The 27895-nt window shown below is 39.7% G+C and overlaps 1 protein-coding gene across 3 annotated transcripts in view; it reads right to left on the bottom strand.

Annotated features, from left to right (window-relative positions):
• The window catches only part of LOC148845573 (ARM repeat superfamily protein), a 100013-nt gene continuing 72118 nt past the window's right edge, over nt 1-27895 (bottom strand). For all 3 annotated transcript variants that reach the window (XM_088954833.1, XM_088954832.1, XM_088954834.1), the window contains 5 exons: nt 15865-16011; nt 15161-15289; nt 3486-3584; nt 1715-1753; nt 1-653 (listed from right to left, as the gene is read on the bottom strand). In XM_088954833.1, the coding sequence (XP_088810959.1) occupies nt 516-653; nt 1715-1753; nt 3486-3584; nt 15161-15289; nt 15865-16011 (552 nt within the window). In that variant the 3' untranslated portion in view covers nt 1-515. The remainder of the gene's footprint in view (nt 654-1714; nt 1754-3485; nt 3585-15160; nt 15290-15864; nt 16012-27895) is intronic.

Below are 27895 nucleotides of genomic sequence, written 5' to 3'. Positions count from 1 at the left end.
TTCTGCAAATTTCAGCTTACATCAACAATTACAAAATAAAAGAACGGGTAATGTACAGATATCTGCTTCAGAAATCCATTTCTGTAACAAAACGAAAGAATCACTTATATACATCTTTCTTTTTTCTTTGAGTAAAAGAATTGATCTGATCCCCATTTAACATCATACTAGCCACTAGCTTCAGAAATCCCAATGCCCTTTGACTACCCCTGTATAAATTTCTAGCTCTTCCCTGGCTCCCAAGGGAAAAGAGAAAGAGTTAAATACAACTACAAAGAATTCACAGAGAACTGATCCAATCTGCAAGCATACCAGTGATCTTCACAAACCTTCTTTCTCCTTTGTTAGCACCAGAAGATCATCAACAGAGGTGCTCTGACAGTCTGACTAGCACCAAAAGAATCTATCTGCAACCGAAAGAAGTATGGTAGATCGCAACATCGATTGTTCATCTGGTATATTGGTTGAAAATTTCACCCAAAAGATGCGTCCATGTATATCTAGGGAAGTGAATGCTATTTGACACGGAATTCATGCCTGAATATAGTCAGGTTTTGAGTGAATTTGTCCCTGTTCTTTGAATCCAAACTTCGAGTAACATCTGCCATCAATTTGTCAAAACACATGGAGAGGCGCTGCTGTTGATCTGTGGGCTGCAAGCCATGAAAATGGAACCGTTTCAGTAAGAATTAAGGATATTTGCCAAATGCCAGGGCAAGTAATCTCTTGCTCCAAAACAAAATAATACTTCACTATCCAGGGAAAGTAATCTTACAACTCAATATACAACCTAATAAATGTGCCAAGAAATCAATACTAGATAATCTACATAAAATCCCATTATCATTGCCTGATACTACTATACAAGGCAGAAAACCTTATAATGAATAACAGGAAGCAAAAGCTCAGGTCTGGGAATTCAGGATCCAAAAGCAGTCTGGGGCCCCATAATTTGCAATTCTTTGCTAGATTAGGATGACTGTACCCTCCCCCCAATTCAATGGATCTCACCTTGAAGATTAAGTGGGCAAAAACTCAGTTCCTATTTTCATCCAAAATGTCTATTTCTGAAACAAATATTTGGATGGTTGTCAGAAGTGTTACTTCAAAGCATTGAAAATGGTGCATGAATCATATTATCTATATACATCTGATCATATTGATTTTGCCTCTTAGATGGGACCTACCCAAAGATGGATCCTGATCTAAATATCTGCTCAATGGCAAGTTACCAGAGCCCCCTGCCACCAATACTAATTAGCAGTCCTCTGTCCCCAGATCCAAGCCAACCCTTTAGACCTTAAAAAATAAATGCATAAAACTACAATGCTTGTTCATAATAAAACAGTGTTTTCAACCTGTTGTTGACCCAGATAGTCAGACTGGTGACATGGTCATAATCCCTGTTTTTGTAAACCTCTAGCCCACTATGTTGCAAAAAGCAAAATTTTGGGTTAATGAGCCATTGTCCCAGATGGTAAACTGTTGATCTATCTGAGCTGTTCAATGGATTCTCGTTTTTTATATCAATATTAATTTTATGAATTTTTATGTTGATTACAGAATGGGTTTGACCCATTGACCTGGATGGTTGAACTGCTGATCTGTTAGATGGAAAAATGGTTCAACCTCTGGGCCAGGTTTTAAAACATTGTACCAAAATATTTGTGCTAAGTGCTGCACCAAATAGCCAAGCTAGAGAAAGGAAACTTACTTGAGAAGCCAAAATCTGAGCTTTTAAATCAGTAAATATCTGCACAGGAATTATTGAATTGTCAGTTACAAGTACAAGACAATCCCATGATTCACTTACCTAAAAACTCCTGTAGGATTCAATTCATTTCAGTTAACTGGGAATTTGATAAAGTTCACCAAAATAAAAGCCTATGGTGCACAATATGCAAAATATGATTTTCAAACTCTTTGGGTGCTTAATTGAGATTTTAAAGGTAATAAAGAAAGAAAAACAAGTTGCTTCCTGCAATTTATTCTGGTTATTAATACTTAAAATTAACTTGGCAAGTTTCCTAACCAGTTTCTTGAGTCATCATCATCACCATCCAAACCTTATCCCAACTATATGGGAATGGCTACATGAATCCTGTTTAACAATTAGCTAGTTTCTTGAGTACAACCCAGAAATTGGTTATGAATTATATACTTACATCCATGGTGAATGGATGTCTGGGTCTACTATCATGAGAGAGAAGTATTCTCATTTACTTTTGGGCTTCTATTTTAATTTTGAGGGTTAATTTCTTAATATACCCTGTACATTTGAGAAACTACTTGCATACACCCTGAACATTTGAAAACAACTTATACGTGCCTTGTTGAGTGGCCCGACATAACACAAATAGGACCCCTGTCAATGAACCGTTTAGAACCATTAACAGCTCACTACAAATGCTTTTATAATACCAAATTTACCCATATATGTTCAAAACATTGGATCATCTTTTTCGTCTAAAACCATGAACATAACAACTGAATCAGTTTTGTCACGCAAATTTTTGAAATTTCCAACTGAAATCCTTCTCTAATTAAACAAGAAGATAAAACTGGTTTTATGTTCAAGAATGTGAGAAGCAGGGCTGGATAACCATCTGTTTTGTCATCAAACTCTTGAAACCTTCTCAATCTTCTCCCGTTTTCATATCTTCCAGCTTTTTTGTCTACCAGAACCCAACCCAGCTTCCCTGATTCTCATCCTGATGAACTCTTATCTCAGTGAACATGCCAAAAATTTAACGATTGTTTTGAAATTTTAGGTTTTTGAGGAGCCACTAATTTGGGGGTCTGAGTTATGAATTTTTTTGGGGATTATTCAGACGCATGTGCGTCTGTACAATGCACATGTCACCGGTAGACAAACCAGGTATACAATATACCAATAGTGGTTTTCAGACACCTGCAGATTTTTCAGACACGTGTTTCTGTCCAATCAGTCCAGGTCGAGTACATTTGGATTTACATGACACAACTTTAGTCTTGTAAACTCCAGTATGTGCATTTGCCGATTTTTCAGACACACGTCACCAGCAGCCAAAACAGGTATGGTGTTTGCAACATCAAAGGGAGAAAGAAAGGAGAGAAAAAAAGAAAGAAAATGGCATCTTTTAAAAATTTAATGAACAGTTAAGGTCATTTTTGTCTTTTACATTTATCTGTTAGATTTAACCTTTGAAAGGTCAACAAGGTATATTTAAGTTGGGTTTGAAAGTTCAGGGTATATATAAGTAGTTTCTCAAATATGTAGGGTATATATAAGTAATTAACCCTAATTTTAATTACTTTTTAACGACTGGGGCATTGTTGTCCTCTTATTGAATGACAGTATGACTTGAATAAGGCTGAGATACCTTCTACATATTAAAAGTCATACTTTACCTGTAACATAGAGTCAGATGAAAAATCAATGTACTTTGCACATCTAATAGAAAGCTTAGGCAGCTGAAAATTAGTTTGGAGGTCTTAGTTATCACCTGTTCACTTATAAGTATCAAACTCAGCATTGGTCTGCTAAGACTCCATTGGTTTCCACAGTCTTCAAATAAAACAATCTCAAATAGAGTCTTCAATAACTGTAGAAAAAAAAATCACATAAACATCAGACTGCAAGAAAAAAAGGTAAAGACAACTTTTCATAAATTCTCGGGTAAAATATAAAAACCTCCCCGGGGTTTTCTTACAATCATATAAACCTCCTGCGTTTTGACACTAATAAAACCTCCCCTGTAGTTTTGAAAAAAAATATATAATAACCTCCCTTCCTTCAACTTACCAGAGGGAAAAATGGTAACATAGTATACTAATTTCAAAATACCAGACTTATCCTTCAGAATAATCCATTTAAATGTAAATTTAATAAAATACACCAGAAAGACAATTTCATAAACTACCAGATTTACCTTTACCTTGCACCTATTCTTTTTTTTCACTTTCCACCCCCTGAAAGCTGATTGACAAGGCAGCCAAAGTTTGGTTCCAGAGAGGGCAGCGAAAGTTCGGCTACTGGAGAACTATAGCGGAAGTTTTTGTTCCAAATGGCTGCCTGTGACACCCCGTCCCCCAAACTCAAAATGAAAGAAAATCCAAAAGAGACAAAATTGTCATATTACGTCCGTGGTTAAGGACAAAATTAAATTACTCAGCTAAGTTCAAGGGGAATGGAGAAGAGAAGAGATTGACCCAAGAATAGGTAAGACAATTAGGAGCATGGGATTGACTTGCAACCAGTAACCAACCAGAATAGCCCCCTAAAGCTCGATTACAGGAAGCACAATGAGAGTGAAAACAACTGCCTGGGAGAGTCATCCCTAGCTTTGAAGTGTGCTTGCAATTTTCAAACCAAAGTTTGAAGCTCTAATAGGATCATGTGTCAGAAACTGTAAAGAGACTTGGCTGAATGGGTTGTAGTATCTTCTCTTGTAATATCTTTTCTTTTCTTGTTGTCTAATGGGCCTCTCTTAATGGGCCTGTTATTTCTTTTTTGTTTAATCTCTTTATGTTACTGCCTAGCTGGCTGCCCACTTAAGGGCATACTTGTCATTACTCTAACATTAATTCGTAATAAAAAAGGATTAGAGGAGAAAGGGAAGATAACATTCGAATCCTCTTCTTCTTCCTTCACTTTTCGCCATCTTCTTCTCTTGTGCTGTTGCTCTTACTTCTCTTCTTCCTTTTTTTTTCTTCTAATCTTCAAATTTACACCTAATATTTGAGGACTGATTTACATCTTGGTATCAGAGCAGGTCTATTTCTTCCTTTTTTTTCTTTTTCCTCTTTTCCCATACACCCTTAGATTAAGAGAGTGTATGGAGAGATAGATTCTCTATCGTTCAGAGGATCTCTGGCCTAGTTGGTAGAGGGTTTGGAGAATTTAAATCTGGCTGGATATTGCCAAGAAGCGGTGTTGTTCTGTTGCTGCCCAAAACCCTAGCCAGTTAGAGATTTTTGAAGGTACAGGTAAAGGTGAAGCTTTGGGTGTGGTGCTCTGTGCTTGGGAGGTGTCTTGTGACTCCTAAAGGAGGGCGGTTCAGGATTGGAAGAGATTGGGAAGTTCTGGTAGGAGCGGCTGCATCTTCTCTCTTCCTCCCCAACAGTTGGACAGAGTAAAACCCTAGTTTTCAAGCATCTGGGTTTTTGTTTGACTTCAAATAAGTTTATATAGACAAAATTTCTAGTTCTTTGACTTTCGTTTGATTAATGAAGACATATGGAAGTGAGTTCAAGCAAGTGGCAAGTGCCGGTTTCCGGCCTTGGCTCGATAGATTCTGTTTTGACTGGTGTGACCACAATCAAGCTAGATGGGACAAATTATCTTGCTTGGGCATAGTCTATAAGAATTTATGTCTGTAGTAGAGGAAAACTCGAGTATCTCACAGGTAGTAAAGTGAAACCCGAAGAAACAGATCCTGAATTTGAGAAATGGATGCAAGAGAACTATACTGTCATAGGATGGTTGGTCAATTCTATGCAACCTCATATAAGTCAGCATTATCTCTGGATGTCTTTGGCTAAGGAGATATGGGACAGTGTTACTGAGACCTATTCACAGAAGTTGAATGTAGCCAGAGTCTATAAGTTGAAAAGTGATATGAAGAACCTAAGACAGGGGGAGAAGAGTAGCAATCTACTACTCTATATTGAAATCCCTATGGCAAGAAATTGATATTATGGAGACAGTTGTATAGGAGAGTAAGAATGATGCTGAAATGTATAGGAAGTTGGTGGAGAGAAATAGGGTGTTTGAATTTATCACTAGACTCAACCCTGAGTTTGACATCATTAGGCAAAATATCCTAGCCAAAGATGAGGTTACTCTTTCCCAAGCATACGCTATGATAAGCAATGAGGAGAGTAGGCAGCAGGTTCAGTTACAGAGTTCACCTACAAAACACTTTGCACATGTTGGAATAAAGCCAAAGGGTCCTACTGAGAAAAAGGAGCAGATATGTAAATATTGCAAGAAATCGAGGCATACAAAGGACACTTGCTGGAAGCTTCATCCTGAGCTTTTTCCTGATAAGTTTAAGAATAACAATAGTTCTAAGAAGGGCAGTCAAGTAGGAAAGCCTAAGACAGGTAATGTTGCTACAGTACCTGAAGGAGGAAATAAGGAGAGTGAAGAAAAATCAACCATTGAGCAGTTGGCAGCAATGAAGGCGGATTTTGAAAAGTATGGGAGGCTACTAAATCACTTGGAAGCTACTGTTTCTTCATCTCACTCTTCCAACAACAACACATCATCTTCATCTACATTTGCTCACTCAGGTATTCATGCTTCTGCAAATCATGCTTCGGTTTCAGGTAATCATAAAATCCCTTGGATTATTGATTCCGGTGCATCAGACCATATGACCAGCTTGTCTAATCTCTTCTGCTCATACCACCTTCTCTCTAGTAAAGAGAAAATATCCCTTGCTGATGGGTCTCTTGCTCCCATTTCTAATAAAGGGGATATAAAGACCTCTGACACCCTTTATTTATCCTCTGTCCTTCATGTCCCTAAACTTAATACAAACCTTGTATCTGTTAGTAGCTTAACTAAATCCATGAATTGTAGCATAACCTTTTTTCCCACTCATTGTGTTTTTCAGGACCTACAATCTTAGAGGATGATTGGGAATGGCCATGAGGCGAACGGAATATACTTGTTGGACACACCGGATAGTGCTTTTGGACCACCTCATGGAGTTGCCTTAGAGTCAGTCTTGTCAGAATCTATTGACAAAGTCTTGTTATGTCATTTTCGGTTTGGTCATTTGTCTTTTTTTTTGTTGGAGTCATTTGTTTCCAAATATGTTTAAGGGAGTGTCTTTATCGAGTCTTCATTGCGAGCCGTGTGAACTGACAAAGCATTGTAGGCATTCTTATTCAGTAAGCAATAAAAGATCCCTTTCTCCTTTTCATATTGTTCACTTTGACGTGTGGGGGCCATATCATTTGCCAACTATGGGGGGTTACAGGTACTTTATCCTTTTTATTGATGACTACTCTCATTACACTTGGATTTATCTCATGAAATCCAGGGATGAAGTACCAACTATTGTGCAAAAATTTCATGAACTCATCCTCACCCAGTTTAACACTCGTATCAAAATATTCCGTTCTAATAATGCTAAGGAGTATTTTGAGATAACCCTCTCCGCCTATCTTGAAACTTTTGGGGTTATTCATCAAAGTTCTTGTTCCTACACTCCACAACAAAACGGGGTGGTGGAAAGGAAGAATAAACATGTGGTTGAAGTTGCCAAATCCCTCTTGTTTGCATCCCATGTTCCTATAAAATTTTGGGGAGATAATGTTCTTACTGCTACCTTTTTGATCAACCGTATGCCCTCCGGGGTCCTTAACTTCAAAACCCCCTTTAGCCTTCTCTTCCCAGATGAGGATATTTTTTCTCTTCCTCTCCGTGTTTTTGGGTGCACTTGCTATGTGCATATTCACAGTCATCAAAGGCACAAGTTTGAACCTAAGGCTCGTAAATGTGTTTTTCTGGGATATGCTTCCACACAGAAGGGATATTGCTGTTTTGATCCAGTTAGTGGCACCCGCTTTGTATCTCGAGATGTCACCTTTGCTGAGTTGACTCCTTTCTTTAGCATTTCTCCTGAGGGGGAGAAATCTGAAGAGCCCTTGGCTATGTCTCCAGCTGTTCCTCTTCCCATTCCTCTTGAGTCCTATCATGAGGTGTCTACTTCTCCCACTGGACCTACCTCCGATATTCCCATGCCTCCTCCTCCTGTTCTCCAAAGGTGGTACCAAAGGCAGAGATTCAAACATGGGCAGGTTTTTTCCACTCCTACAGAAGAGCCTCTTGCTCCTCCCATCATTACTGAGGTAACAGGTCACCCTTCTTCTGACCCATCTACAGCTTTCCCAGACCTTGACCTTCCTATTGCTCTCTACAAGGGCAAGCGGAAGAGTACAGCCCATTGTATCTCCAAACACCTGTCTTACAGCCTTCTCTCTCCTTCCTACTACTCTTTTCTTGCTTCTGTTTCTTCCCATGTAATACCCAGGTCCATACCGAAAGCCTTATCTCAATCTGAATGGAGGGATGCTATGATGGCTGAACTGGATGCTTTGCATAAGAACCATACTTGGGATATTGTTGACTTGCCTGAAGGGAAGGAACCAATGGGTTGTAAATGGGTGTTTACCATTAAATATCACTCTGATGGCTCTATTGAGAGGTTTAAGGCTAGGCTGGTTGCTAAGGGCTACACTCAAATGTATGGTATTGACCATCTTGAGACATTTGCTCCTGTAGCTAAGATGACCTCAATCAGGGTTTTGTTATCTCTAGCCACTACTTTTGACTGGCCCCTACACCAGTTTGATGTTAAAAATGCCTTTTTGAATGGAAACCTACATGAAGAGGTCTATATGTCTTTGCCTCTAGGGGTGTATGGGAAGGAAATGCAAGGCAAGGTGTGTAAACTGCAGAAATCTATTTATGGTCTCAAACAATCTCCTCGGGCTTGGTTTGAGAGGTTTAGCGCTGCTCTTGTCTCCTTTGGCTACACACAAACTCAATTTGATCATACCCTGTTCTTGAAGAGAAATGGCTCTCTGGTGACCTTCTCGATAGTTTATGTTGATGATATTGTGGTCACGGATAATGACACTCAAGAGGTCAGTAAACTAAAAAGATTTCTCAACTCTGAATTTGAGATCAAGGATTTGGGAGATCTTCGGTATTTTTAGGGCATTGAAGTTGCTAGATCTAAGGATGGTATCTTCATTTCTCAACATAAATATGTCATTGACCTCTTTGCTAAGACTGGTAAACTTGGAGCTAAACCAATCTCCACTCCTATTGATCCTAATCATAAGCTTTCTGCTACAGATGGTGAGCTTTTATCTGATAAGGGGGTGTTTCAGAGATTGCTTGGGAAGTTGTTATATCTTTGCATGACTCTGTTAGATATTTCCTATGCAGTAAGTGTTATTAGTCAATTTATGCAATCTCCTAGAGATACTCATTTAGCTGCTGCAGAAAGGGTTCTGTGTTACTTGAAAGGTACTCTAGGGAAAAGTATTCTATTTGCCAAACATGGACACATGAAGCTGGAAGCTTTCACTGATGCTGATTGGGCAGGATGTATTGATGATAGGAGATCCACCTCAGGTTATTGTGCTCTGGTCTCTGGGAACATTGTGCCATGGAGAAGTAAGAAACAGTCTGTAGTTGCTAGATCCTTAGCTGAAGCAGAATACAGGGCAATGGCACATGGTGTGTCAGAATTACTGTGGTTATGATCCTTTTTAGAACAATCGGGGGTTGACAAAGAGAAGCCGATGATGCTCTACTGTGACAATCAAGTAGCTATCAACATTGCACATAATCCTGTTCAACATGACAGAACTAAGCACATTGAGGTTGATAGACATTTTATAAAGAAAAGAATTTCCTTAAGAGAAGTTTGTTTGCCATTCATCACATCAGACGAACAATTGGCTGATATGTTGACCAAAGGAGTTCCAAGAGGAAAAATGATACAATATATAAGCAAGCTGGGGCATGATTGACATCTATGCTCAGCTTGAGGGGGAGTGTGAAGAGACTGGGCCGAATAGGTTGAAGTATCTTCTCTTGTAATATCTTTTCTTTTCTTGTTGGCTAATGGGCCTCTCTTAATGGGCCTGTTATTTCTTTTTTGTTTAATCTCTTTATGTTACTGCCTAGCTGGCTGCCCACTTAAGGGCATACTTGTCATTACTCTAACATTAATTCTTAATAAAAAAGGATTAGAGGAGAAAGGGAAGATAATTCAAATCTTCTTCTTCTTCCTTCTCTTTTCGCCATCTTCTTCTCTTGTGCTGCTGCTCTTACTTCTCTTCCTTTTTTTTCTTCTAATCTTCAAATTTACACCTAATATTTGAGGACTGATTTACATCTGAAACAAAACAAGGGAGAGAAGTACTAAAAGTCTAAAACAAAGAAAAGAACACTAGAGGGTCTGTTGATCAACATCTGATGAAGAAAGAACCATTTCAGTTTCACTATCCACCGCAAAGGAATCTTCATTTGAAGTTATTGTTGCTGCTACTGCAGAGAAAACGAGAAGAAGTTGCTACTAGAGAACCCTGATGAAAGGAATGAGAGACTACATCGAAAGATGCATTCTTTTAGGGAAGAAGGCTTGGACTTGAAGCGAAGTTGCTGGGAGAAGATGAGTGGTGGAAGGTGTCTTGGTGAGATTTTAAGATATATATTCTTTCAGGGATGAAGGCTATTGCAGGATAAGTAACAATTGCAGCCATTTGGAGAAGAAAGAAACGAAATTCGATAAGCTTTGTGTGTGCATGTTCAACTCCTCCACAGAAACTTGTTCATTCTTTCAGCACAAATATAACCATTTCTACCCCCAAAAGCCATCAACATCAGCTCTTTAACGATACTTCTTCCCAGTGGAAATGGAAAATTGCATTCTGATCTCTCTTATGCTCATCAAATTACTGGAATTAAACAAGTCTTATTTTAGCGTATGTTATACCAGTAGAAGTGTGGTACATCAAGATTCAAACGTTACTTGCCCATAAACCTCTTGATTGCAAGTTGATACAAATGCTTAAAATCGTTTGGAAAGGGAATGGAGAAAAAATTTTACCCACTTTTTTATGGTGCCACCATACTAAGGGCATTTTTGTAACTTGAATGTCTTTGTTATTGGAAAGTCAAGGGAAGGGAGGTAATTGTATATTTTCTCAAAACTATAGGGAACGTTTTTATTAATGTCAAAACACGGGAGGTCTATACGATTGTCAAAAATTCCAGGGGAGTTTTTATATTTTACCCTAAATTCTAATATAATCATTCTCTCCTTCAAGATCTAGATAAATCTTGACTACAGTTTTCCCTAAACCATAGACAGTCAAGTGAAAAAGCACAAATGAATTGGTAAATACTACTTTTTAACAACTTGATATGAAAGAACAAAAGCTCCATTAAAACTGCATTGAAAAAAAGGCATATACACTTAAGCTCACTAGTAATGTTCCTAGATCATATCATGGTTTTCAAACCGCCGTTGACCCGGACGACCTAGGAACTGTGCAGGCAACTGGATCCATTTTACCCCAAACCCGATCCTTGGCCAAAAACCGTTGAATTGGTCAACAACCCGTTGACCCGACCAATCGAACCATCGACCTGTTCAACGTTTTTTTGGTCATTTTTTATTTTTACTTTTTTTATTTTTTTTTTCCTGAACGGGCCATCCATTCGAACCGGACGGTCAAACTGTCGACCCGAAAACTGGTGGCTAGAACAACTCCGGTTCCAGGTCGTTTTTTTAAACATTTGATCATATAGATATCAATATAGCAAGAGATACATACTATCAGACTATGTTGCAGTAGTTTTCTATCTTATTAACGTTTCCAACCTTCTGCCAGTCAGCAATTGCAATCTTGTCTTTGGCTTGTATGATATATAACTATATATATATTCTTAAAGATACACTCAACTGACATGCAAAAACCATTTAGTCTACATTACAGCTATTGGGTGGAGGTACTCTTGGATTCCCCTAGTCGAGGAATATCAAACGATCGAAGCATCAATTCATTGATAGTAACATACAATATCAGAAGATCAAAGCAACAAGAAGTGGTTGTTACTCATTTACAGTTTGCAGATGATATCTTTTTTTTATCAATAAGTCTGAAGAGATTTCATTAATTAGAAAACTTTAGGATACAACAAGTTGTGCAAGAAGCCAACTTTAGTAAGCTGACCCGGAACAGAATTACAAATGTGCCCAAAACATGTGTTCTTTGAACCCCCTTGCTTTGCTAAGCTATCTGCCAAACCGTTGGCAGATCTCCTAACCCACCCCATCTGGATTGACATGTTCCTTGACATCAATTTAAGTCTTCGAAATTCATTCTTCAACTGCCATGTCACCCCTTCCCCTTTCTGCAACCATTTTATCACAATTTTTAAGTCTCCCTCAATGATCAATCTATTAATACCCAACTCTTTAGCCTTCTCAACCCCATATGCTGCAGCTAGAAACTCTGCCCTTGCCACATCACCCTGCTCCACAGGACTGGAGTACAGAGCAATAATGTTTCCATTTTCATCTCTAATGGTCCCCCAATGCCTGAAGGGCCTGGGTTACCTACACAACTCCCATCAAAGTTCAGCTTCTTCCAACCATCTATTGGCGGAGACCACGCCTCAAAAAATTGTTGTCTCGTAGATGAGGAGGCAACAATAATTCCCTAAACCCTAAAAAATCTTTGACCTTAAAACCTGAAAACAACTTCAAGCATTTTACCCAATGTGCCGCCCTCAATGTTATTGTTTCAACTAATGCTTCCTTACATTTTTCTTTTCCTTCAAATATTATTTTCCTCGCAAACAGTCCAAAGTAGTGCTTCTCTAGTACACCTCCATAGAATCCTACCCCTCCTTTTCATGCCACTAATACCATTATGGCTGAATAAACCTTCCAACCTGTCAGGAGAAGACCACCTGCACCCAAAAAGGGAAGTAAACCAATTCCAAATAAAACTGACAAAAGGGCAAGATATTAGAAGGTGGAAAGCAGTCTCACCACTCAACTTACACAGGACACACCAGTTGGGGGACAAGCACCAATTTGGTCTTTTCCTTTGAAGTACATCAAAGGTATTAATACAACCATGAAATACTTCCCAACAAAAAGCACTGATTTTAGGGGGAGTAGGAGGCCACCAAATTTCTTTGACTGGGAAAGGATGAGAAGAGGGAGTGGCAACCAACAATTGTAGAAGGGATTTACAAGAAAATAACCCGTCAGAATTAGGACCCCAAATCCTAGAATCTGACCCACCTTCTCCCAAGAAAACTGAATTCAGCAATCCTAACAGCTCAGACGCTACAAAAAGTTCAGACTCTAGGGTCCTGTTAATGAGATTGGTGTTCTGTCCACCTTCAAATTACCTCCCAAAGTTACGAAACAAGTCGAAAAGATAATGAGATTTTCTTTGGGAACCAGGTGACTCAAAAAAGGATCATTAAGTGAAGTGGGTAGTAGTTTCTAGGAAGAGGTAACAAGGGGGGCTAGGCATTGGTAATACTGGGTTAAGAAATTTAGCATTGATAGGAAAGTGGTTGTGGAGGTTTTCCTTACAGCAAATGGATGGGATGCTAGTGTCAACCCAAGCCCAAGGGCTTCCCATATTTCTCCTTGGAAAGCCACTATTGGAGTCTTGCCTGCCTTTCAACCCTTCATCGGGTAGAGTGTGTGCTCAGGTAACAAAATTCTGTTTTGAGGATCCTTGTTTCCATATTCAGTCTTTAAATAAATTCAAGGTTATTTCCTCATTACATGGGTCTGAGAGATATTGGGATCTGGGTCCAAGGAGAGGACAGAGGGATTTAAAAGTGAATTGTGTAGACAAGGTGTTTTCTTTGTTAACTTTAGTTTTCCTAGATCATTGTCCGAAAGTAGAATTTGGTCGAAGTCTTCCTTAGGGTTCATTTCTTTCTCTTCATTCTTTAATGCTTTACTACAATCTACTGTTGTACCTCCCACCAAAGGTTAGGGCTTTTTGCTAAGAAGTGGTTCTCCAAAAGATCAATACTTTGGATGTGCTTCAAAGAAAAAGGTCAGACTAGTGCCTCTCCCCTAATTCTATTGCCTTTTCTTAAGGAGTGGTGGGACAGTGGCTCACCTATTAATTTCCTGTCCTTTTGTTTCTTATTTATGGGACTAGTTCTCTTCTCTCTTTGGTTTGGGAGGAGATAAATAACAATATTTTCCGAGGGCAAGAAAAATCCAAGGAATCACTTGTTGAGGACGTTACCAACAAAATTATACATTGGCTGAAAGTTTAGCTACTCTTCAAGGACTTATGATGATCTCATCAAAGGTTCGAGTGCTATAGCTACTTCCTCTTCCTCCTCCTCCTATAGTTCAGGAGTGTTGGTCCCCACCTCTATAGGCTAGAGTAAAATTGAATTTTGATGGAAGCTCTCTAGGTAATCGAGGTCCTTCGGGAACTGGGGGAGTCTTCAGAGATATGGAAGAGTGCTGGTCCTCTACTCGGGTCCAATTGGAGTGGGAGACTCTCTAGGGGAAGAAATAAAGGCCCTACTTCAAGGCCTCAGATTGGCAAAACAGTGGGGAATACAACAATTAGAAGTGGGAGGTGCCTGCAAACAGGTAATAGGTTGGATTCAAGCAAGAAGTTTGAGCACATGGTCTTTCATGCAACCGCTAAGGGAAATTTTGAACTTAGCAAGGGAGTTAAGGGTGCAGTTCAAATGGGCAAGAATATCAGCAAATGGGATGGCTGATACTTTAGCTAAGCAAGGAATGGGAGGCTTTGTTATGCGCTTGTTTGTAGGATTGTTAATGTAGATGGATTTTCTATCCATCCTTTGGGTGGTGGCAGATGTGCTTTTTAATCTCATAAATGAAAGTTTCCGTTTCCTATCAAAAGAAAAAAAAATACAATACTGAAATCCTGTTACCATCCAAAATAACAATAAAATATAAAGCCCCTCAACTAGTATGTTCCTGAACTTGCAACAGATTCACATCTTCTGGTTGAAAATCACATTCAAGATTTACAACAAGTGGCCCTTCTTGTTTTGTAAATAAAAAATGTCCTAGAACCAGAGAAAATACATATGGTAGACAGTAACACCAGGAACAGAGCATGCCAAGAATTCTATGGACCAAAAGAAACTTCACAACTGTTTTTGAGGCTGCGCCTCATGCCTCTTATGTGGGAAGCTCAATGTATAAGTTGTTTCTGCTGAATTTTAATAAAAGTTTTTAATTACTTGTCAAAAAAAATCACAACTTAGGCTGCAATGGGTTCAGAAGCAGTCTAGTCTGTTGTTCACTTGTTCCAAGACCCACACCCAGCCCAAGCCCAGACTAAAGACAACATGATCCAATCCAGGCCCAAGTTGCATTGTTAGGCTTGAGCATTTTGTTTCCCAAATTTGAAAATCAATTTCTTTTTCGAATGTAACAAGTCACAGGGAAAAGAGAAATTAAAAAAAAAAAGGATAAAGATAATATATTATACACACACACACACAAAGATCATCTTGATTTTCATTATGCAAATATCAAATTAACGGAAAGACAACCACATAAATATAAGAATGACTATTTTACAATCAAAACAATCCATGACTTACTTCTGGGAACAAGCTCGGGCATTCAGCAATATGTCGAGCAAGACTCAATGCGGCGGGTGATGTGGGTGGCTCTCCCACCGTAATATTGTTAAAATAGAAAGCAGCCAAATTATCAACAGCTGATGCACACTGCCAAAAATAATTAAATTATCATAAATGCACACCCCAGTGCACAGGCTGGCCTCCAAAAGATCACAAGATAAAACTGATACATAATTCAGGTTCCTGATTGACACTGAAAAATATATGCATGACTTTTAACATCCTTCTATGTTACAACTACTGCAATTAATGTCCTTGTAAGTAAAACAAATAAACATAGGGAAAAAGATACAATAGAAACTAGCAGACAGGCACATGCTTTGCAGAATGCAGATATACCAATAAAATAAAAATATATATTAAATAGATTTTATACCAAGAGGGGGGGATGTACATGAGAGAAAGTAAAAAAAAAAAAAAAAAATAGAAACTAGAAGCCCAACAAAGCCAAAAAAATACAAAGGCAAACTGTTTCTACTATACATAGAAGCCCCATCCACCCCTGAATTTGCTAAAGAATCAGCCATAACATTCACTTCCCTAGGAACCCATCTGAAAGTTGTTATATAGACATGAGGTCACTAGATAAAGTCAAGTTTCATCATTAAATAAAGATAAGCAAGTGGCCATTAATATAAGTAAACATTTAGTGTGATGCATACCTGTGATGAGATATTAGCATCAAGACCTTTTAAACCAGATTCTAGAGATCCAGCAATATGCATGAAGGTGCTTGTATCTAACTTTAATACAAAACCAATATGGCTGCTGAATAGAACTTCCAAGAAAGAAAAGTAGGCCCTGGTAAGCTGAAAAGAGGAAAAGACCGTAAAATTTTCCATTAAGGATTGACCCAAAACAAATTAATGAAAATTTTTTGAAGGATATATGACCAGAAAAGTTTCAATAAACTTCATAACAACATAGTGTCATGAACAGTACAAACATAAAAGCATCTCTCTATTCTTCATGGTTCTAAATAACTTAGGCTTTTCCCAATGTCTTTTTCCTAATTTGACAAGCTAGAAAATCCTGAAATGAAAATTACAAGTTTAGGTTTTTCTTTTTGACTAGTGAAGAAATATCCTAGTACTGAGGACTTCAACAGACACACAGTACTCAGTATGATTGTATCTCTAAAATTCACCAAAAGAGCACAAGTAAATGAGTAGAAGAAAATTTCATAGGAATGGTCATGAACATTACAACAGGATGGCATGAGTTCACTAGCTGCTACTTAGAGAAATATATATGACCAAGGAGTTTTATGGCAATATTGTTTCACACTCAAAAGTGCTCCATTTACTAGACTTTTGATCCCATATTTATTAAATTATAAATCAGAAGCCATGTTTTCCAAAAATAAACTCTTTTACAACGATTCTTAAATTTTAAATTTGAAACTTTAGAGAATTCTACTTGGTGTAAAAAAGGTCAATAAAGGGTGAGATAGTGTATGGAATGTGAGCTCAATGCCAAGCCAATACACAAGTCCACAATCTAGTAGACAATTGATATTGGTCTTATCATCTCCCATGTGAAAAAGTAGAGTTGTGTGTGGAAAATCTCAACTTGATCCGATCAGGAACAGAAAATGACATTATCTAGCTTTTAATACCTCATCAACTGAAGGATATGATCTAAGAGCACAATTACAAAGCCTTAATAGGTATATAAAATAATAATCTGGTTATAAGATGAAAAGGGGGCACTATTTTAGGACAAATTGAAGGATATGAACTAACCCATCTTTAAGATCACCAAGTGTGTAGCTTGCGTTGTCTCTAATTTCTGATGTTAGATCTATGTGTACTCAATGCTGGCCTAATCAAAAAGTCCACGATCTAGTAGATAGTTGATAGTGGTCTTATCATGTGGCAAGAAATAGAGTTGTGTGGAAAATCTCAAATTGCCCCAATTAAGAACAGTAACAGTTGACATATCTAACATGGATGTTAGAAAAAAAAAATCTCAAATTTAGCGTGGAACTGTGTTTCTTCATACATGGACTGCTATTTTTTTTTGGATAACTATGTAAACTGCTAAATTGCATTATGAATTGGTTGTTACTGATGGTTGGCCACATCGACTTGAAAGTTGGTGATTGTAGTTAAGTTGGATATGGAAGTAGCTTCTTGGAATGATCCCAATCAGAAAAACAATCTATTGAAAGTATGGGAAAGTTAGGATACCTCATATAAAGCGAGGTAAGACCCTAATTGGATGATTCTTCTTTTTCCAGGTGTGAGCAGGAAGATTTACTGGTTACTGGTTATGTCTTGGCTTGTGTGTTGTGTGTTCTATGTAGCCCCATACATCCAGAAATCACATGTTTTTATCTACAACCAACGAGATCCCAGATAAAGTTTATGCCACCTATTCTCAATCACAGAACACTACCAGGAGCTATAAGCTTAAGAGAGAGGCTAGTAATATGAGACAAGGGAGAAGTTGGCTGCCATGTATTTCTCCTTTTACATGCAATCTGGGAGAAAATTGATCATCTAGAGGAACTTAAATGGAAAGGTCCACTTGAACAATATGAAGAGTTTATTGTGAAGAACCAGGTCCTTGAATTCATAGCCGGCTTGAATGTTGATATTGGTTTCACTAGGCATGAATTTTCAGTATTCATATGTTTACTCTTCCTACAACATATTCTCTTGTACAGGGTGAAGAGAGCAGGAGGGCAGATAATGCTTTCAGTCTCAATAAGGGAGATCTCAGCTTTGGCAACCATGATGTAAAAGCAAAAATGGAACGAATCTACTGAGAAATCTGAGAAGTTGGTATGTAACTATAGCAAGAAGCCTCAAAGAATACCAAACTTGAAAGTCAATTGGGGATGTGTGGCTGGGATAAATTTGGGAGAGGATTGCATTTTACTGTTGGCCGAAATCATAGGTTGTGAGGTGAGAACTTGGCCCCTAGAGTACCTAGGAATGCTGTTGGAGTAAACCCTAGAGTAGATAGTTTCAGGAAGCAAATAGTGGAAAGATTTGCTAAAAGGTTTGCCTTTCAGAAGAGAAACTATATCTCTTTAGGGGAAGAATTACATTGATCAAATCTACCCTAGCAAATTTGCCCACCTATTACCTTTCCACCTTTAGAATCCTGGTGAAAGCAATTTGAAAAAAATGATGAGAGATTTTTTGTGAGAGCCAGTAGATGAAAAGAAAGACCCTTGGCTTGGCGATTTTCCACTCACACTGCAATACTGGCGTTTCACATTAACAAACCTCAAGAATGGACTAGTCTCTAGGTTTGGTAGGCCTTCAACACTTGGTTTAAACTAGGATTTCGGGTTCAGAAGGGGATTGAGGGACAATGAATATGAACCCCTTATTCTCCTACTTTCTATCTTGGAAAAGGTTTTCTTGGATCAAAATCTCTTGGATGGTAGAATTTGGCACCCTTCCCCTGATGGTCACTTCTCTTGTGCTTCCTTCTTTAACCTTTGTTGAAGATTAATTAGTTTTATGATGTTTTTTCTGAGTAGATATTTTATGTTAGTTGTTAGATAGGAGGTGGGGGACCACAGTAGTCATGTGAGTCCAAATTTTATTATGTTTTTTGAGTGTTATATATGCTGTTTTATGTTTTGCCACCCTATAAGGGCATAGTTGTCTTTGTACTGTTATATTATTTTAGTATAAATAATAAGTGTTGGAGGTAGTAGTGATATTTTTGGGTCTGGGATCATTACTACAGTAAAACTTGATGGTACAAATTATTTGGAGTGGGCACAATCAGCTAAGATGGCTATTGGTGCCCGTGGAAAATTAGGGTATCTCACTAGGGAGAAGAAACCTGATACAGACTCTTTCTGATGGGTGCAAGAGAATTACATGGTAATGTCTTGACTGTGTAATTCTATGCTACTCCATATTGCAAAAAATTTCCTATGGGCTAATACTGCTAAGGAGATTTGGGATGGAGTGACTAAAACCTACTCTCAGAAACAAAATGAAGCCAAAGCCTATCAATTAAGAAATCAGGTGATAAGTATGAAACAGGGAGAAAAACCTCTTGCTGTGTATTTCTCCATGCTGAAAACCCTATGGCAGGAAATAGATCACTTAGAAACTATGGTATGGGAAAGTGTAAATGATGCAGCAACTTATCACAAACTAGTAGAGAGGAATAGGGTTTTTGAGTTCTTGGTAGGGCTGAACCCTGAATTTGACATTGCTAGGTAGCATATTCTTTCTAGGGAGGGTGTGACACTCTCTCAGGCCTATGCTTTTGTCTCTGGAGAGGAGAGTAGGAGGAATGTAATGCTGAGATAGCCTGGGATTGACCAACCGGCTATGGTTGGTACAACAAAACCTAAGCCAAATGGAGACAAGGGGAGTAGTGAGACTAGAAGGGAAGATAAGAAGGACTTGGTGTGTGATTATTGCAAGAAGCCTAAGCATACCAGGGACACTTGTTGGACGCTTCATCCAAATCTTATGCTTGCTCGGATAAGAAACAATAAGGGAAATGCAAATGTAGCCACTACAGGAGACTCTTCAGCCCCTCTCTCCCAAACTGATTGGGAATCCATTGCAGTAGCAGTAGTGAGAATGGAATTGGAGAGGTTTGGACAGCTTATGAGTAAGAAAGATTCATCCAGCTCTAGCCTTCCAGATGGACAGCAGAATGCAGGAGCCAACTACACCACTTCCTTCGCACATACAGGTAGTTCATATGCAACTGCAGGAGCCAACTACGCCATGTGACTAGGTTTCCTCCCAAGAATGTACAGTAACCTGAGGTTCATTTTCTATCTCCAACAGACCCAGCCCAATCAGCATCAGTGTAGGCTTCAATTTCAAGTCTGTTGTTTTTCCTGAATAGAATTCCTTTCCCTGGGCAAGTCTTCAAGTATCTTAGAATTCTTTCCACTGCTCTCATATGAGGGGTATTTGGTGAGTGCATGAATTGACTGACAACATGCACAGCATAGGCAATGTCTGGCCGAGTAAAGGATAAGTATATCAATTTTCCTACCAATTTTTGGTACCTTTCCTTATCACAGCATTCATCACCCATTGATTCTTGTAATCCATGGTTTGGTTCTATTGGAGTGTCTGTTGGCCTGCACCCCATCATGCATGTTTCCTCTAGGAGATCTAGCACATATTTTCTTTGACATATGTAGATTCGTTCTCTTGATCTAGCAACTTCAATCCCAAGAAAGTATCTCAGATTTCCCAGGTCTTTGATCTCAAATTCTGAAGCTAAGAACTCCTTCAGCCTCTTCATCTCTTTCACATCATTTCTAGTAATCACCATATCATCCACATACACAATGAGTGCTGTAAGTTTGTCATCCTATCTCCTTGTAAACAATGTATGATCTGCACTGCTCTGAGTGTACCCCACTTTCTTCATGGCCAAACAAAGTCTCTCAAACCATGCCTGGGGAGATTGCTTCAAACCATATAATGATTTCCTTAGTTTACATACCTTCTTTCCAACATCATATCCAAGTGGGGGTTCCATGAATACCTCTTCATGAAGATCACCATTTAGGAATGCATTCTTCACATCCAACCAATGAAGTTCCCAAGAGAATTTTGCTGCTAGTGATAGTAGAACCCTGATTGTGTTGAGCTTTGCTACTGGGACAAAGGTTTCCCTGTGCTTTACTGTGAATTCCCACTTGCACACAACAGTGCCTTTCCCCTCTGGCAGGTCCACCAATTCCCACGTTCCTGCTTTCATTAGGGCTTTCATCTCCTCATTCATGGTTCTTTCCACCTTGGATCAGATGCCGCCTCTGAATACCTGGAAGGGACACATACAGAGGAAAGAGCAGACACATAGGAATGATAGGCAGGGGATAAGTGTGAGTATGAAACATAATTAGCTATGGGATGCCGAGTGGTACAAGAACGAACAAGCTTACGAAGAGCATAGGAAGATCCAAATCTGAATTAAGTGAGTCAGAATTACCTTGGACTGCAGAGACAGATTGATCTGAGTTCAACTGGTTGCAATCATGAGGTTGAGGGCCCTTCTTCCTTCTACTGTATGTAAATATCTCTTTCTCTTGTTTACTGGAACCTTCAGAAGCATCAGCCGAATCTGGAGAAGCAACTGGCACAATGGGAGTCTCACTAGGTTGACCCGGAATGTTACAGCTAGGAGTAGTGGAAGGTGATGAAAGGGTAACAAAAAAGAAGGGAGACTGAGAATCCTCTTCCAACCCACTACTCTCCCCTTGAAGAGGATTCTGAGAAGACTGGAAATAAGGTTGAGACTCAAAAAAGACTACATCTCTGGTGACATTTTTTCTTGGAGACAGGATCATAACACTTATACCCCTTTTGTGTAGGAGAATACCCCAAAAATATTCCCTTTGTAGCCTTAGGATCCAGTTTGGTTTTCTTTGGATCCTTCACATGTATGAAGCATGTACAGCCAAAAACACGTGGGGGAAGAGGAAATTCTGGAAGAGTGGGACACAAAACAGAGAAAGGAGTCTTCATGCCCAGTACCTTAGATGGCATCCAATTTATCAGGTATGATGCAGTGAGAACAGCTTGAGACCAATATTGCTTGGGCACATTGTGCTGGAAAAGAAGGGCTCGAGCTGTCTCCAATAGGTGCTTGTTCTTGCGCTCAACAACCCCATTTTGTTGAGGGGTGTAAACACATGATGATTGATGTAAAATGCCTACATCTTCCATAAATGAGTTCAGGGATCTTTCAAAGTATTCAGCTGCATTGTCTGAACGGAATTGCTTGATCTTTTTATCAAATTGTGTTTCAACCATCTTGCAAAACATCATAGTTATTTTGGGAACTTCATCACGTCCTTTCAACAAATAAATCCAAGTGCACCGACAATAATGGTCAATAAAACTGATAAAGTACCGGAAGCCATCAATTGAAACAATAGGTGAAGGACCCCAAACATCAGAATGAACCAAATCAAAAGGGGCTTGAATTTCATTACTAGAAATTGGATACATTGATCTACATTGTTTTGACATTTGACACACGTCACAAATTAAACTTTGAATCGGAATGCCCTTACATAGTTCGGGAAACAACATTGCTAAGGAAGAAAAAGACAAATGACCTAGCCTAGCATGCCACAAGTGCAGCCTAGCTATTAACTCCACACTTTTCGGACTAGTAGTAGCAGAAGCTTGCAAGACTGAGCTGACATCCTCATCAAAATAGTAAGGCCCCCATACTCATGACCACCCCCAATCGTTCTCCTCGTCAATCTATCCTGGAAGATACAATGAGAAGGAAAGAAAGTTATACTGCAGTTCAAATTTTTTGTAAGCTTTGAAACAGACAACAGATTTGAGGTAGGAGTAGGAACATGTAAGACTGATTTAAGAGAGAGATCCTTGCTTAGGTCAACCACCCCCTTTCCAGAGATGGTGGAGAGGGACCCATCATCTACTCTCATCTTATCCTGGCCAGACAACAAATGATATGTAAAGAATAAGGACATATGTGTCATATGGTCAGTGGCTCCGGAATCAATCACCCAAGAGGTAGAATTAATGGAACTAGTTGCACTAAATGCAGAGGTTGTACCTGATTTGGCAAGAGAGGTGGAAGCTAAAGAATTGTTCTTCAAACGGGCTAATGCCCGGCTGAGAACCTCTACCTCACTAGCTGTGAAGCCCGAAATACTTGGTCCAGAGGAGTCGGCAGCCTGCCTTGCGGTGGAAGAGGACATTGCCTGAGTACTCTGTGAGTTGTCACTACTGTTGTTGGTGGCAAGATTCCCACTTGCCGTGTGGCCCTTATGTTGCCTTTTTTCTCAGAGCAGCTGGCTTCAGATGAGGGTACAAGACCCAATATTTCTCCTTGTGTGTTTCTCACCACCACAATGGGTACACTTGAGGGACTTCTTGTCTGAAAATCTATTCCCCTTAGTGGAGACTAAAGCTAAATGTCCTCCAGGTAGTTCTGTTGACTATGCCTAGGAGTCGACTTGCATCTCCTTTCTCCTTACTTCTTCATTCCTCACTAGGTAGTAGACATGGTGAAGCTCAGGTAATTCATCTCTCCCTAGAATCTGTGACCTTATACCTTCATATACAGGGTCAAGGCCCACCAGAAACTTAAAGGCTCTACCCTCCTCAATCTGCTTGTCATGCCTCACCTTATCCTTGGCATTTTCCCAATCCAAAATCAAGTGGTGGTCAAGCTCTTCCCAGAGAACTTCCAGTGTTGCAAAGTATGTTGCCACAGACATGTCTCCTTGCCTTAGGGCTGCAATGTCTTGGTTCAGCCTGTAGATTCTAGCATTGTTCTTTTTCTGGCCATATGTCTTGGAAACCTTCTCCCAAATTTTAGCGGCTGTAGGGAAGTGATGAATAGTTCTGGCCACCCGAGGAGTGATGGAGGCCAGCAACCAAGACATGACTGTGGCATTTTCCATATGCCACATGGTGTATTCAGGACTGCCAATTTCTGGTTGTTTCTTGTCTCCATCCAAATAGCATGTGAGATCACAACAAGTAATGAACAACATTGCTGAGACGGACCACTCTCTGAAGTTATACTCATCCAACAGCACACTTGTAATCTGCAAGTTGTGCAGATTAGGGTTTTTCAGGTTTGAGGACCTTGTGACAGGTCTGTTATCTCTAGAGGAAACTTCACCGGATAGTGAGGACATCCTGACTTCAGTCCAAGAGTTGTTCACAGTGTTGTAGGTGGTTCTGTTTAGGACTAGCCGAAGTGGTCACAGTGTCCACAGTGCTGGTAGAAGTGTTCACAGTTCGGGTACAGTAGCAAGTAAAGGTCTGTAACTGAACCAGATCACAGTGCTGGTAAAAGTTCAAGGTTGCAACGGTGCTGGTAGAAGTGCAGAAGTAGGGCTGGTAACCGACCTGAAAAAAAAAATTGTAACACTGTTTTGCGCAAGTCTTGCTGGAGCACCGAAGCTGCAACTGTAGAGGAAGCTCTCCCCTTTTCGGCTAGTGCTAGGACTGCTGGAATCAATCCTCAACTAGGTCTGTCCTATACAGACCTCTCTTAGTAGCCCAATAGCTACTACTTGCTGAAAAAAAAAAAAAAACTAGTAGGACATCTACTTCTGGGTCTTACTTCCCTTGAGTCCTACAACCAAGAGAAACCCTAGGTTCGAACTTGCTTTGCTCTCTTATACTCCTAGGTTTTTACTACAGCAACCCAGAAAAGGAAGAGAGAAGATGAAAAGACAGCAAGAGAAGAGAGTGCACCAGATGAAACCAGGAAGGAGCTAATGCTCTAATACCATGTAATATGAGGAGCTATACTCGAAGTAGCAAAGAAGAGAAGAGAACCACTGAAATGAAGAGAATGTCGAACTGTACTAGCCAGTCGACCAGCCTTTTATTTATAGATGAATGTAGTACAAGGTACAAGAAATTACAGGGATGCCCTTGATTAGTGATGGGACACCCAAATGACTTAAATCATTAAACAGGATTAGGCCCATTAACACAGGACCAGTTACAAGATAAGTTAAACATAAGAATGGGCTAATAAGAACTCTTATCAGCCGAACATCACTCTAACATTCTAACAATGCTTAGAACCAAAAGGGGTATTGCTGTTATGATCCAGTGTCGAGGAGCAGATTTGTCACTATGGATGTTACCTTTTTTGAATCCACATTCTTCTTCTCGAGTGGTTCTCCTCAACGGGAGAGTTTTGGGGACGAGATCTCACATTCTGTTCCTCTTCCTATTTCTATGGTGCCTCCATCAGTTCAGCCACCACCTGCACCATCAGTTCAGCTAGCATAGGTTCAACCAGCACCTGCACCTCCAGTTTCATTACCTGAGCCACTACGGGCAGCCTCACAACAATATCAGCGCCGACAAATGATGGTTGACTCCACACATCCTCGACCCACACCACTCTCTATCAGTCCTTCTGAAACTCCAGATTCGGCAAATACAATTCCAGCTATTCCTCTTGAGCCTGAGCCTGTTATGTTTTCTGATGATAATGTTTATGTCCCTAACATCATTGTTGCAGCTGATCCCACTGACCTTGATCTTCCCATTGCAGTTCGTAAGGGGAAGAGAAAGTGTACAACCCACTGCATTTCACACCATCTTTCTTATAGTGCCTTATCACCCTCCTACAGTGTTTTTCTTTCTTCCCTAGATTCAGTGTCTATACCCAGGAATGTTATTGAGACTCTCTCCAAACCTGAGTGGAAAACAGCCATGCAAGATGAGATGGATGCTTTGGTCAAAAACCAAACTTGGGAAATAGTTGATCTCCCCCCAGACAAGGAGACAGTCGGATGCCGATGGGTATTCACAGTGAAGTATAAGGCCAATGGCAAGATAGGGAGGTACAAGGCAAGGTTGGTAGCAAAAGGGTATACTCAGACCTATGGTGTTGATTATCTGGAAACCTATGCACCAGTAGATAAGATGAGTTCAGTTTGTATCCTTTTATCTCTAGCAGCCACCTATTCATGGCCCTTGTTCCAACTTGATGTCAAAAATGCTTTCCTCAATGGTCACTTACAGGAGGAGGTATATATGGGCATTCCAACAGGCTTTTATGAAAATGTTGGTAAAGTAAAGGTGTGCAAACTCAGAAAATCTCTGTATGGACTGAAACAGTCACCTAGGGCTTGGTTTGACAGGTTCATAGGGTCACCCATCCGTTTTGGATACACACAGACACAGTCTGATCACATCCTCTTTGTGAAGAGGAGAGATGCTTTGGTGTCAATTCTGATTGTGTATGTGGATGATATAGTGGTGACAGAAAATGATCTAGAGGAGATTGATGATCTCAAAAAATCATTGCAACAAGAATTTGAGATCAAAGATGTTAGTGAGCTCAAATACTTCTTAGGGATTGAAGTTGCAGGATCCAAGCATGGGATCTTCATTTCGCAGAGAAAATATGTACTTGATCTACTGCGAGAGACTGGGAAGCTGGGGACCAAACCAGTAGACACTCCTATTGATCCAAATCACAGAATTAATGGTGTGGAAGGTGAATTGGTAAAGGATGTGGGGAGATATCAAAGAATGGTGGGCCAACTGCTATATTTGTGTATGACATGACCAGATATTTTTTATGTTGTCAGTGTTGTGAGTCAGTACATGCATGCACCTCGGTTCAACACTAAGAAGCTATTGAGAGAATACTTGCATATCTGAAAAAGCACCCTAGCAGAGGCATTCTTTTCTCAAATCATGAGAAACTGAAGCTAGAATCCTATACAAATGTAGACTGAGCAGGATGCTTAGATGACGGGAGGTCTACATCAGGAATGTGTACCTTTGTAGGTGGAAACTTGATCTCCTGGAAGAATAAGAAGCAAGCGGTTGTGGCAAGGTCAAGTGCAGAGGCTGAGTATAGATCCATGGCTCATGGTGTCTCAGAACTTCTTTGGGTAAGATCTCTTTTGAGTGAGATTGGGGTGAAAGCAGAGGAACCTATGATGTTATACTGTGACAATCAGGCTGCAACCAATATTGCCCACAATCCAATTCAGCATGATAGGACAAAACACATTGAAGTTAATAGACACTTTATAAGAGAAAGGGTAACAACCGGAGAAGTTTGTTTGCCTTATGTCTCTTCAGAGTTGCAACTGGCTGATGTTCTCACTAAAGGGGTGGCAAGGAACAAGCTTGAACATGATCTACGCAAGTTGGGAATGTGTGACATTTACTCCCAACTTGAGAGGGAGTGTTGAAGATTAATTAGTTTTATGATGTATTTCTGAGTAGATGTTTTATGTTAGTTGTTAGATAGGAGGTGGGGACCACAGTAGTTATGTGAGTCCAAATTTTATTATGTTTTTTGAGTGTTATAGGCCCTATAAGGGCATAGTTGTCTTTGTACTGTTCTATTATTTTAGTATAAATAATAAGTGAAGGGGGTGGCCAGATTATTGCTCTCTTTTCTTTCAACTTCTCTTCTTCTCTTCTTCTCCTTCTCTCTTCAGGAAACTACTTTCTTTCATATTTTTTAATTCAGCAGATTTCTACTACCTTCTTATTAGCTCAGAATCCATGAGGGTAAATCTCTCGATGAGAGAAATTTGGTGCAAACCTATCCCTCCTAAAGTGCAGGCTCTATGTTGGGGAAGCTTCCTCAGGAAGACTAACACCTGTGACGTGCTACAAAAAAGAAGGCCAAATAATTGCCTTTCTCCACGTGTGTCCTTTGCAAGGCCAGTGGTGGGACCCTTCCTCATTTACTAATCTCTTGTTCATTTGTGATTTGTATTTGGGACTATTTCTGCTCTCTTTTTGGCTGCAGATGGGTACCCCCCACAGGATGTGGTTAGCCTATTCAACTCCAGCTTTTTGAGATAACAAAAGAAAAGGGGAAAATGTCTATGGAGAATAACAAGAGCAGCCCTAGTATGGACCATCTGGAAAGAGAGAAACCAAAGAATCTTCCAGGAAAAGAGTAGATCAATGGAGGAAATGATTGAATCCATAAAGATCAGATCTGCACATTGGGCAAAAACAAGTTAACTTTTCAGAGATGTTTCTACAAATGACATTATGGAAATGGACCAAAGTGGCACAAACAGCTACACACAAAGAAGTAGTGATAATGGACCTCTAGGGCCAAATAAACTGAAACTAAATTTTGATGGGAGCTCCTTTGGCAATCCGGGGGGGGGGGGGGGGGGGGGGGGGGGGGGGTATAGGGGGAGTCATCAGAAACCATCAAGGAGTAGTAGTGGCCTTA

This window comes from Nelumbo lutea, chromosome 7, assembly GCF_056320005.1.
Source record: "Nelumbo lutea isolate HS-2025 chromosome 7, American lotus-T2T, whole genome shotgun sequence".
NCBI lineage: Eukaryota > Viridiplantae > Streptophyta > Magnoliopsida > Proteales > Nelumbonaceae > Nelumbo > Nelumbo lutea.
Note: the sequence above shows the minus strand (reverse complement) of the source record. Positions and strands in the feature narration are given on the sequence as shown.